General features: G+C 31.8%; 2 protein-coding genes across 2 annotated transcripts; both read right to left on the bottom strand.

Annotated features, from left to right (window-relative positions):
• Positions 1 to 7,822: 7,822 nt before the first annotated feature.
• Positions 7,823 to 8,411, bottom strand: LOC126842048 (uncharacterized). Its single transcript, XM_050578903.1, has 3 exons — positions 8,338 to 8,411; positions 8,097 to 8,271; positions 7,823 to 8,014 (listed from the first exon to the last, which is right to left on the bottom strand). The coding sequence occupies exons 1-3, from the start codon at positions 8,406 to 8,408 to the stop codon at positions 7,823 to 7,825; spliced, it is 438 nt and encodes a 145-aa protein (XP_050434860.1). The 5' UTR covers positions 8,409 to 8,411.
• Positions 8,412 to 10,951: 2,540 nt separating this feature from the next.
• On the bottom strand, positions 10,952 to 11,951 carry LOC126842047 (uncharacterized). Its single transcript, XM_050578901.1, has 5 exons — positions 11,871 to 11,951; positions 11,600 to 11,782; positions 11,329 to 11,511; positions 11,112 to 11,189; positions 10,952 to 10,960 (listed from the first exon to the last, which is right to left on the bottom strand). The coding sequence occupies exons 2-5, from the start codon at positions 11,744 to 11,746 to the stop codon at positions 10,952 to 10,954; spliced, it is 417 nt and encodes a 138-aa protein (XP_050434858.1). The 5' UTR covers positions 11,747 to 11,782; positions 11,871 to 11,951.
• Positions 11,952 to 12,688: the final 737 nt, after the last annotated feature.

Genomic DNA, 12,688 nt, shown 5'->3' with positions numbered 1-12,688 from the left:
TATGATTTATTGCAACTAAAAATTGACTGTTGATTAATTTACACATAGCAACTTAAAAATTTCCAATTTTGGTCTGAGGAGGGGAGGGGGCCCCACACTAATTTTGGTCTGGGGTGTAAACATTGTATTACAATGTTTCGGTTTTCCGGAGAGGTATTTGAATATTTTTCCGATTTTTTTTACAGTGTGCCTCAAAATAATTTGAGGTACCCCCTCCCTCCCACCGTTCCCTAAACCATTTTTTAAATCACAATTTTTACAAATTATAATTTACTACAATTGCTACCTTTTTCATACAAGCGACTTAGCGACTGGCTTCTTCAGCTAATTCTCTATAAAATAATGAACATAAAATAGCAAATATTAAATAACAGTATCGCTGCGCAAGTAAAATATAATATTTGTTTGTTATTGAGAATTGATTGTTAAAAATTGGGTTATCTGTTTTTACTTCAGGTAATAATATAATAGCGGTGTCACCGTTGACGTTATCGCTGTCGCCGCGCTACGGCAGTCGGCCCAAAACCGGTTTTTCGAACGTATAAAGATGTGTAATAAATTGGCCGCTAGGCGCGCCAGCTCTCGACGTAATAATTATTATAAAAATTAAAAAAACATCCCTTCGAACTTCAAATAGTACTCGTACGCTTTTGGTGGTAGAAAATTGTTTATAGTACCATATGAAAGATCAGAATTTTTTCTACGTGCCTATAGAGAGTTTTTTTCGATAACTTTATTTACAATGGTTTTATGAACGTTTGAAAAAAGTAAAAATTCTTATTGAAATAACTATAAGTAAACAATTTTTTTTTGGAAATATGGCTCTATACGCACATAGTAGACATTCCAGGCTTTCTTTAGGTATCCTTAGATTTATTCTACGATTAATAGTTTCTGAGTACTATTTGAAGTCCGAAGCGGTGTTTTAGTACTCGAAATATTTGACTGCGACGTCCTCTTAAGTACTTTTTTTACAACATTTAAGATTATTAGATATACATATATCTATATATATTAGATATATATAGGTATATATGTATACCTATTGATTTTTTTTTTAATTACCTAGTTAAAAAGTCTTAGAATAATTTCTATTCTTATTAAAATATAATATAGGTATCAAGTGTTTACTGGTTAAATATTAAAACAACTAAAAGATCTTCTCGTTAAAATTATTTAAAGCAAAATAATTATGATACCATAAGACCCATCAGTATTCAAAGGGAACCATACATGACATGTATTATAAAAATCAAATAATAGTGATTGCAGAAGTAGCCGGTATAAGTGTACTTTACCGGGCACCCTTTTTTTTTCGATTTTTTTTTTATCGATATTACGTTTATTGCTGATGAAATTTTGCTAATGACTTTTTTGCCGGACGAACTTAGTTTCGGACGTTTTAAGTTCGCGATTACGGGCGGGCGCGCATTAAACAATAACACGGTTACAGCAAGATCAACTACCTGCTCCCGCCCGTCGTGGTTTTTATTTTTTTGCCGTACACTTAAAATACCAAGAATAGCTCACTCGACGAATACATTACCTCACATAATAATAATAATAATAGTCATAATAATAATAATCATAATAATAAAAATAATAATAATAATAGTAATAATAATAATAATAATGATGCAATAAAAACGGATAACATTGAATTGAGTCCCGTTTTTTATCTTAATATGTTTGAATTGATTACGTAGATAAGAATGTAAGCATAGTCTCCTTTGCTATTATTAGGAGGGAATTTGCACGGACTATATTGAATTGAGTCCCAAATAAACAATGAAGATGGACAGTTTCCCCCCAAAATTTGGTGTGATTATTCAGCAAGCACTAATCGGACAACTAACAGTTGTGAAAGTTTTCATGCAAAATTAAATGCATTGTTTCACTCAGGACATCCGAATATTTTTATTCTTGTTGTCACTCTTCTAGGCATACAGTAAGATACCTATATTAAATTACGAAGCAATGCAACAACAAAAACATGTAAAAAAACATTGGAAAAAGAACAATTTTTACGGGAGCAGATTAACAAATATCAAAATTAAAAAAATAGCAGATTTGACTACTTAAAATCTGTTTCATTAAATTTTTACCAGCAACTATTTAAACTCAGACATTATTTTAATTATTTTTAAAAATTATTAAAATTGAAAGTTTTTTTTGACCATTTATAAACAAGCAAAGCATTTGTAAGCAAGCACACACATTTTTGGGAGACTAATCAGCCAACCTCCACGTGGTGTCTCCTCGATAACGCTAATAGGCTGAAGGGACTCAACTCAAACAACCAAAAAAATATTTGTTGGACTCAATTCTGACAACCCACAAATATTAGTGGGACTCATTTCAATATTTGGGACTCAATTCAATATCGCCGATAAAAACGTAAACTGGAAATAGTACTATTTTGGGATCTCGCCGCGCTTAAAAAAATGACCACGGCGGCCGATAGCAGGTAGTCGGACCCGGCTGTAGCCGGATCGTTGCTCAGTGCGCGGCCGTTCGAAATCACGAACTTAAAACGTCTGTAACTCTGAAACTAAGTTCGTCCGGCAAAAAATTCACTAGCAAAATTTCATCAGCATTAAACGTAATATCGATAAAAAAAAAAAAAATCGAAAAAAAAAGGGTGCCTGGTAAAGTACATTTGTTCCTCTAATGAGATACAACGCAGTAGAAATACTTACCTATTTTATCACGGATGTGTTGACAAATCCTAAAAAAGTGTATCTGATTCGACAATAGGTACTGTCAACTTATGATATACCTAATCCCAGTATAACCTTAGATTGTCTATGCTATTATATAGCAAGCCCTTTCACAAACACAAAATATATATTATCAAATAAAATCAAATCTGAAGAAGGAATTCCGTTTTTGAACACCTACATTTTGTACATAAGCCTAACCTTTATTATTTGTCTTTATTTAATCCATACACACATCAATCGGGCAACAATTATAGGAACAACGTATATTATGTCTAATATTTTATCTGAAGAATTAAGTTTAGAGTCATTGGCTTCTAGAAGGTTATAATATAACGACATTGCTTTTATTCATAAATTAATAAATGGTAAATTATCGTGTCCAGAATTCCTAAGCAAAATAAACTTTAAAATTCCAACCTTAATCATTCAAGTAATAATCTCCCGTTCTTAATACCACAATGCTACACAAACTTAAATAAATATAGTCCAGAGTATCGCATTTTAAATTCATACGACAGTGTATACTTAATTTTGATTTTTCCTTTGATTCCCAACTCAAATTAAAAAATATTATATTTTGGGTAGTAATTAAGCTTACATGTGTTTATTGTGTATATATTTATTTGTTATTATTTCTATTTGTATATCTAATACCCAAGTTGTCGCTGTTTGATAATAAGATTGGAATTTATAGGAGTTGTAGTATAATCACTAGTATACAGTATAAAATAAAATAGTAAACTACTATTATCAAAAGGTTTCATTGATTATTTAAAACAAAACAAAAAATCATCTACATTTTTTCTCCTAAGATACCTAAAAACAACCGAAAAATAACAAATTTTCAAATCACATAATTTATTTTTTTACACAGCATGACATTTATTCGATGAGTTATAACAATACAAATTCATTTTATATATATTAACACATTTTACATTTTATACAACTTTAATAAAGTTTAAAGTACAACATCACACAGTCACAAATACAACATAATTAAACAATTGAAAATATTAAATACGAATCATAAATACACAAATAATATACAAGGTTAACATAAGTATAAGAAAATAAAGACACACCAATGTCGATCCGGGAATACTCAAGTTCAATTTAATATGTAGTATTAAGTTAATCTTAAGTCCTAGTTTGTAGGACTAGGACATACGGATATCGACAGCTTGGGCGGCCACGTAACAGACTGTGGTGGACTTATGCATCCAATGTCGACCCGGGAACACTTAAGTTTAACTTAATACTACATACTAGGACATCCGGATATCGACAGCTTGGGCGGCCACGTAACAGACTATGGTGGACTTATACATCTAAGTAGAAAACAATATAAAGTCGGGAGACCCTATGAAATAGGGTACTACCTTAATAGTACAACTCATAGTAACTTACTATGGAATTTATTTCGCCTTATCGCCGGACTTTGCAGCAGCATTCCGCTTGCGACGTATCTTTGACAAAGCGTCAACTTCTTTTTGTAGCGTTTGGACTTTACTCGTCAACATTTCCGCGTTCCTGTTATAAACTTTTTTATCAGAGTCCATCAATTTGCGCAGCTCAGTTTCGGCGGCGAAATGTTTTGCTCTCAGATCGAAAATCTATCAACAAAAAAAAATTCAGGGTATTTCACAAAAGAATCTCCCTCGTTCGTTTGAGCCCTAACCGGAGCGCTGTAAATTTCTACATACCAATTTGTCTTTGGTCAAAATTTGCGCATCTTTTTGCTTTGATGACTGTTGCATCTTAGCTATTTGTTCTCTTAGTTCAGCAATGGTAGCCGTGCAAGAAGCATGTGGGTCGACGAGTTTATGCATTTTAAACGGCGGCGGAAGCGAAAAATCCGGTACACCGTCGTCGGATCTGCAAACATATGAGAAAAACCAAATAATTTTTTTTCATTATTTTCAGAGTTAATCATCAACCGACCTTCCACGTTTTCCAGACAACGCTGGCTTCTTTTCGGCGAGGTGTCCCTCGAAAGACTTGATGTCACTCATTTTTATTATAGGTAAAAATGAAAAAACAAAGGATACACAATTTATATATTATGCGAACAATTTATGATATGTGAAAACATAACCAAGATTAACGGAGTTGCTTAATATGTAACAAACCGTGGTTCCTAAGACACCGGCGCCTTGGCGATCCGAATAATGACAATAATTCGATTACAATAATTATAAATATATACAAAACATACATCTAATCATAGGTCTTTGAATATTTCACACAAACTAGTTAAATGTAGTACTATTTTATTTAAAATAAAGCTGTCATCAATAGTCGAACGTGAAAATAAATCAATATGAAATGTATTGACTAATTCCATACCTGTAATCATAGGAGAATTTCGAATAGTACATATTAAAAAGTATTTTGTTGTCTAAATATACTAGGCATTACTTCTGGGCCAGGACACATCATGTTTTAAAACTTAAGGGGCTTAGATCTTCTAATATTTGATCATTTAAAGTTAGTATACATTTATTAAAATCCACAGAGAGCATGTTGATTGTTATTAAAACTGCTGAACATACCAATCCGGTTTAATGTTGCAACATGTGTGATCTTATATTATAGTAATTATAATGCATAAAGTCATACATTTGTTTCTTTATAATTTAGATGTTGAGATAATAAGACTATAATAATAGACTAAATAGGTAGCAAAGATGAGTATCAGTGATCCCTGGATCCAGAGTGACGTACAATCTCAATTAAGACTTTAGCCAAGTTACACTTAGCCTAAGTAACAGCATCATATCTTGATTTACAAATCGAATAGTAGTGCCAGTATTTGTATATATAAACACAGTTACTATATTTAACCCTTTTGTTTAATGACCAAAGTGGTACACTCTGTAACTGTACAAAATATAACACCTAAATTATTCCATTTGAACGGCGCAATTTGTAGTGTTAATTACACATTTGAGATCATTTCGTCGATGATCTTTTCAATGGCAAAAACATGTTGATAAATGTACTCCTTTCAAATAAGTTGGTTAATAGATGTAGTATTATACCTTGCCTGTCAAAGTGATTTTAAAACGCCTACAATAAAAAAGATAAAGGACAATATTACTTGTGAATAACTAGGTGTTGTTGTTATATTTGGGTGAGTTTTGTGCAAACGACGAAACACCAACATTGTCCGATAGATTTTTTTTTCGCAAGCAATCCAAATGTGTGTTTAAAATATTGTCATAGCACGTCAAGTTTTTGAGAAAATAAATTTTAAAATCGACAAAAACCCACTATTTCAAAAATGAAAATTGTTCTCATCAATTTAAACCGCTATAAAAAAAAAACATAAGATAATAAACACCCCATAAAACTACAGCATAGATCCTTAACGGGGCTTACAACCCTGAAGATACTAAAAAAAAAAAAATTTTAAATAAAATACATTGACCAAAAGTAAATATTTTTTGGTTTTTTGAGTTGAGCCTTCAGTCTATTAGCGTTATCCAGGAGACACCACATGGAGTTTGACTGATTAGTCTCCCAAAAAATGTGTGTGCTTGTGTACACTGTTTATAAATGGTTAAACAAATTTTTTTTCAATTTTAATAATTTTTAAAAATAATGTCAAAATTTAAATAGTTGCTGGTAAAAATGAAAATTAAACCGATTTCACATAGTCAAATCTGCTAATATTTTTTGTTGATGTTTGATAATCTGCTCCCGTAAAAAATGGTTCTTTTTCCAATGTTTTTTTTATATGGTTTTGTTGCATTGCTTCGTATTTTTATGTAGGTATCTGACTGTATGCCCAGAAGAGTGCCAACAAGAATAAAAAATTTTTCGGATGTCCCCAGTGAAACAATGCATTTCACTTTGTATGAAAACGTTCACAACTGTTAGTTGTCCGATTAGTGCTTGCTGAAAAATCACACCGAATTTTGGGAGGAAACTATCCAATTTCATTGTCAATGTAATCATCTAAAATGTAATCTGTGAAACTGTCAATTCAAATCACATCACATGGTTCACCATCAAATCTTCCGTGAAACATTCAACTACGTCATTTTCGTTTGAAAATGGCAATCCGAAAAAGTACTTGAGATATCTACTTTTCTCCGAATTAGACTTATATTCTTTAGACAGACCCAACTTCTGAATTTTTCGCCACCAGCTTTACTTTACCAACACCATTTTTCGGGACTTAATTCAATATAATCCGTCCAAATTCCCTACTAATAATAGCAAAGGAGACTACGCTTACGATCTTATCTACGTAATAAAATCAAACATATTAAGATAATAAACTGGACTCAATTCAAATAACTAAAAGTAGGATGGATTCAATTCGATGTTATCCGTTTAGACGATCGTTTGTTCTCAAAAAAAAAATTGTTTTCCAAAAATTAAAATAAGTATTTTTTTAAGGTAAATAACGGCTATCACAGTGTGTCCGTTTTACAAATAATTTTCAATAATATACGGTAATTTTGCGTTCCCATAGGCGGCGGCACGTGGCGGGACGCCCGGCTGGGACAACGCGACGGGGCAGGCGGTCGGCTCGACCAGGCCGCGGCGCGCGCGGAAAGCTCACCAGCCCGTCGCGGCGGCAATATACTATTATCAAAAGATTTCATCGATTATTTAAAAAAAAAAATTATCTATACTTATTCTCCTAAGATATCTAATAACGACCGAAAAATAACTTTCATTTTCAAATCACATAATTTATTTTTTTACACAGCATGACAATATTAGATAGGTTATAACAATACAAATTCATTTAATACATATTAATAAATTTTACATTTTAACAAAGTTTGAAGTACAACATCACACAGTCACAAGTACAACATAATTAAATAATTGAAAATAATTATATACAAAACATAAAAACACAAAATTATTTATATCACAAAATATTATACAAGGTTAACATGTGTACAAGAAAAAGGATTACACAATGAATTTATAATCAAAGTGTAATCCTTTTTACGATATTTACATATTAGTATATATAAATATCACTAAAAATAAATACATGGTTACCAAATATTTTACGTTTACCACCACGCCGTAAACAAATATAAAGTTGGTAGTAGCTACCCATATGGAATTTATTTCGCCTTGCCGCCACACTTTCCACTCAGTTTGTGGTTGCTTTTGGTCAAAGCGTCAACTTCGTTTTGTAGTGTTTGGACTTTATTCGTTAACATTTCCGCTTTCCTGTTATGAACTTTTTTTTCGGAGTCCATCTTTTTGCGAAGCTCAGTTTCGGCGGCGAAACGTTTTGCTTTCAGAACGAAAATCTATCAAAGAAAATAAAAATTCAGGATGGAATCTCCTTCGTTCGTTCGAGCCCTACCGGAGCCGGTGTAAATTTCTACTTACCAATTTATCTTTCATAAAAATTTGCGCATCTTTTTGCTTCGACGTTTGTTGCATCTTAGCTATTTGTTCTCTGAGTTCAGCAATGGTAGCCGTGCAAGAAGCATGCGGGTCTTCAATTTTTTGCATTTTAAACGGCGGCGAAAGCGAAAAATCCGGTACACTGTCGTCGTTGGATCTGCAAACATATAAGAAAAACCAAAACATTTTTTTTCATAATTTTCAGAGTTAATCATCAACTGACCTTCCACGTTTTCCAGACAACGCTGGCTTCTTTTCGGCGAGGTGTCCCTCGAAAGACTTGATGTCACTCATTTTTATTACAGGTAAAAATGAAAGAAAACAAAGAATAAACAATTTATATATTATGCGAACAATTTATGATATGTGAAAACATAACCAAGACAAACTATGTTGCATAATGAAACAAACCATGGTTTCTATGATACCGGCGCTTTGACGATCCGAATAATGACAATAATTTGATTACAATAATTAATAAATATTTACAATATATACATCTAATCGTAGGTCTTTGGATATTTCACACAAACTAGTTAAATGTAGTACTGTTTTATTTAAAATAAAGCTGTTATCAATAATTGAACGAGATAATAAATCAATATGAAATGTATTGATACTAATTCCATACCTCTAATCATAGGAGAATTTCGAATAGTACATATTAAAAAGTATTTTGTTGTCTAAATATTGTACTTGGCGTTGCCCAGGCCCAGTATTCTTCAGTCTGTACAATTAAAAATAAGTATAAGAATATCTGAAAAAATATAAGAACGTCTGATAATCGAGAATTCAAACAATAAATTGTTTTTTTTTACTGTTTATACAATAATAAAATATTTATTTATACACAAAAAACATAGGGTAGTTTCTGCTATTTCTATAAGTCTTAAAAATAAATAATAATAGTTATTGAAACTATTAACACATTGGCGCAACTTAAGGCCTAAGTTGGGAACCGGTTAGCCCCTAGTCCCCCAAAATATTTTTTAACCTCCCAATTAAAAAAAATGTTTATTTTTTAATGTCATAATATCTAAAAAAAAATGTATGCAAATATACGATTTTTATATAAAAAAAAAAAATAATAAGTATACCGTTAGTCAACATTTGACTGTTATTAAAATACCAAGAAAAATAATTTATAATTTAATACTTTTTCAATGTTATTGTAATAAACCATTGAGATTAGCTCAAACTTACTAACCGAATATTATTAATGGTGCCTGATGCGATAAAGCGGTGTTTATAAGAAAATCATACTACATTTCAATGAACTGCACACGTGATCCAATAATACATAATATATTTTGTCAGCCAGACACCGCGCAGACTTGTACGTAGACCTGTGTATATATTTCCAAGTATATAAGTACTTGCACAAGACCGGTGACGAGTTAACGTATACAACGATTTGTTTTTGAAAAATCGATCAGCACATAAAAAAACACCACGACGTCGCAAAGTGTTTTCAATTGCTATTTTAGCTGGTCAAAATTCGTTATATAATGTTTATAATATATTCTTTTTCTAATATTCATAATATTTCCTTTTTTAAAGTTAAATTCTAGTTCCAACCACTCTTATTATTTAAAAAAGTTTTTAAGGTACGATTAGATGCATTCCATTTTGATTTTACCGTGCTACAAAATCCTAAGAGCTTTTGCTCAAGATATCTTTCAAAATTATCTGCTGTCTGGTCCCATTGCAGTTTTATATTGTTACAATCGTACAGATTATTTTTTATGTATTGACAGAGAATATTTTGTAATTCGTTAACTAATGTTAAGGTACCTCGAACCCTCAAAACATCAAACAAATCTCCATTTTTTATTAAGGACTTCTTTTGATTACATTCATTTAATATTACAGAAAAAATTTAAAATTACTATCACATTTCATTTATTAATGTCATTATTTTCCAAAAGCGGCGAGATACGGCATTTCTAATTTAGTAGATTTTATAGAGGAGAAAATTTAGAACATGACCATATTAAGTTACAACCTCTAATAATCCCTAATTTTTTTTGCCACGCTATTTAATTTAAGAAACATAGGTTTTAATACTGCGTTTTACATTATATAAACAATTATCCTTTCATAAATAACACTAATATATGCACCGCGTCGCTCAAAATCGTAATTTTAGTCAATGCTTTACCAATTTTATTGATCTCCATTTTTTGACAAATAAAAAAAATTCTAGTACGGTCAATAAAAATAATTATCTCACAACGTCAAATGAGTATTTCCAAAAAAGAGATAAACGATTTCTACATTTTCGTGATATAGTTATGCAGTATACGCGTAGTATAAAAGTCAATAAAACGTTATCAAGTGGTAATTTCGATTTCTAAAACTTATGAAGTGTACAATAATTATACTAACCTAACCGCCACCACGTCTTACAGGGTTAAGCGGGGCGAATGTAAAAGCGTTTTTTTCAAATGTCAGTAAAAGTATTGAGTTAAAGTTAAAAGTAATTGTCGACGGTATCTAAAAATAGCTTCACTACATTTGTTCTGTTGTATAGCGGTATTAATAAAAACGATCCGATAACATGTGATATTACTAAAAAATATATTTGCATAAAAAAACAAACCAGTAAACTTGTGAAATACAAAATCATTTTATTTTACAAAATTATATAGTTTGTGTTCCAAGTTGTATAAGACGGGTTACGCACCATGGCTGTGGTGTACCGCTGCTTGGAGTATATACAATTAGTTTATACCATAATAATATAAGTTATGTGAAAATTGTTAATGTATGAAAACATCATATGATATGTGAACGTTTCAAATGAATAACAATATAAACTACAATGACACTGACGATTATCCATACTAGAAACATCGGCAGAAATACCATGGTAGTCAGAAGTTTCAGCAACAGTGCATAAGAAGTCAATACAAGTAGCAAAGGTGCAATAGCCGTGAGTAAGAGTACCAGTATGACAATACTAGCAAAAAGCATCACAATAGCTACTGCACTGACCAAAACTCCGTAACACACCTTTGCGAATAGGCCTTTGCCCATTTCTCGGATGCCAGTCAGAAAGGTCGTTCCAACAACCTGTTAAATACATTTAAAGAATACAGCGATAGAGTTAAATTCAACAATTAGTTTTAAACTTACAAGTTCTGGTCGGTGGGGTAGGTATATAACTGTTAAAAACAAAATAATATGTAAATTTCTATGAGAAGTTTATTACCTGTGTGTCGACCTGCAGGATCGGCAAATTTGTTTTTCCAAATTCAATAAGTGAAGTTCTGTCAAGGTTTTTGACTTTGGGCAACACCATGCCAAAACCCGGGTAGGAAATCATATGTACACTGCAGTGCAAATGGCGGCTGTCCATCGTCAAATTCCAACTGACTTGTTCTTCCTTATATAACTTTTTGAGAGAGGTATTTTATATTTTAATAGATTTCAGAGAAACTTTTAAGCGCAAAATATTTAAATTTCTATGAGAAGTTTATTACCTGTGTTTCGACCTGCAGGATCGGCAAATTTGGTTTTCCAAATTCAATAAGTGAAGTTCTGTCAAGGTTTTTGACTTCGGGCAACACCATGCCAAAACCAGGGTAGGAAATCATATCTACACTGCAGTGTAAATGGCGACTGTCCATCGTCAAATTCCAACTGACTTGTTCTTCCTTATATAACTTTTTGAGAGAGGTATTTTATATTTTAATAGATTTCGGAGAAACTTTTAAGCGCAAAATATTTAAATTTCTATGAGAAGTTTATTACCTGTGTGTCGACCTGCAGGATCGGCAAATTTGGTTTTCCAAATTCAATAAGTGAAGTTCTGTCAAGGTTTTTGACTTTGGGCAACACCATGCCAAAACCCGGGTAGGAAATCATATCTACACTGCAGTGTAAATGGCGGCTGTCCATCGTCAAATTCCAAATGACTTTATGTAGTCCTGATTGGCTCATTGTTCCAACCAATACAACGACCATCAACACAAAAACCGTAAAATTCAGTTTATACATGTTGTATTAACTGTAAGAAATCCTTCGAAACAGGAAAAATTAGCAAAAACGGTTCGGAGAAATATGTTGTTTTACACTGAAATGGTGCGGTGATACAAATGTAATAACAGTTACGTTATAAACAAGCCGTTTTTAATACACATGTTACCTATATTAGTAGTATTTGCCAGCATATATAAATATATAGAATGTTTTTTTTAAAAAACATATGTTCTACTTTTTACCGTTAAAAGTTCCGAAGTGTATTTTACACTTGTTGTAGGTATAATATGCTAGACCTATCTTCAGACTTATAAGAAAGCCAACGCTCGGTTGAGGCTGTACATAAAAAATCTATTACAATTTTGAAATCTCCAAAAAAAAATATTAATCATTGTCAATGGTGATTTGAAATAATCTATTGGTATGATAGAAGCCCAGTGACACTCAAGTTTATTTTAGTAATATCCTACGGCCGGGGAAATCATCGGTTCAGAAACAATGATTTTTATAAATAAATGTGTGATAATTATTCTAAAAAAAAACCTTTTTGAAGAATGTGCATAATATTCTATTTTTGTACTTTGGTAAGT

This window comes from Adelges cooleyi, unplaced genomic scaffold, assembly GCF_023614345.1.
Source record: "Adelges cooleyi isolate 19-005CV unplaced genomic scaffold, UGA_ACOO_1.1 ACOO_flye_CR_arks_rails_tigmint_CR_PRNA_417, whole genome shotgun sequence".
NCBI lineage: Eukaryota > Metazoa > Arthropoda > Insecta > Hemiptera > Adelgidae > Adelges > Adelges cooleyi.
Note: the sequence above shows the minus strand (reverse complement) of the source record. Positions and strands in the feature narration are given on the sequence as shown.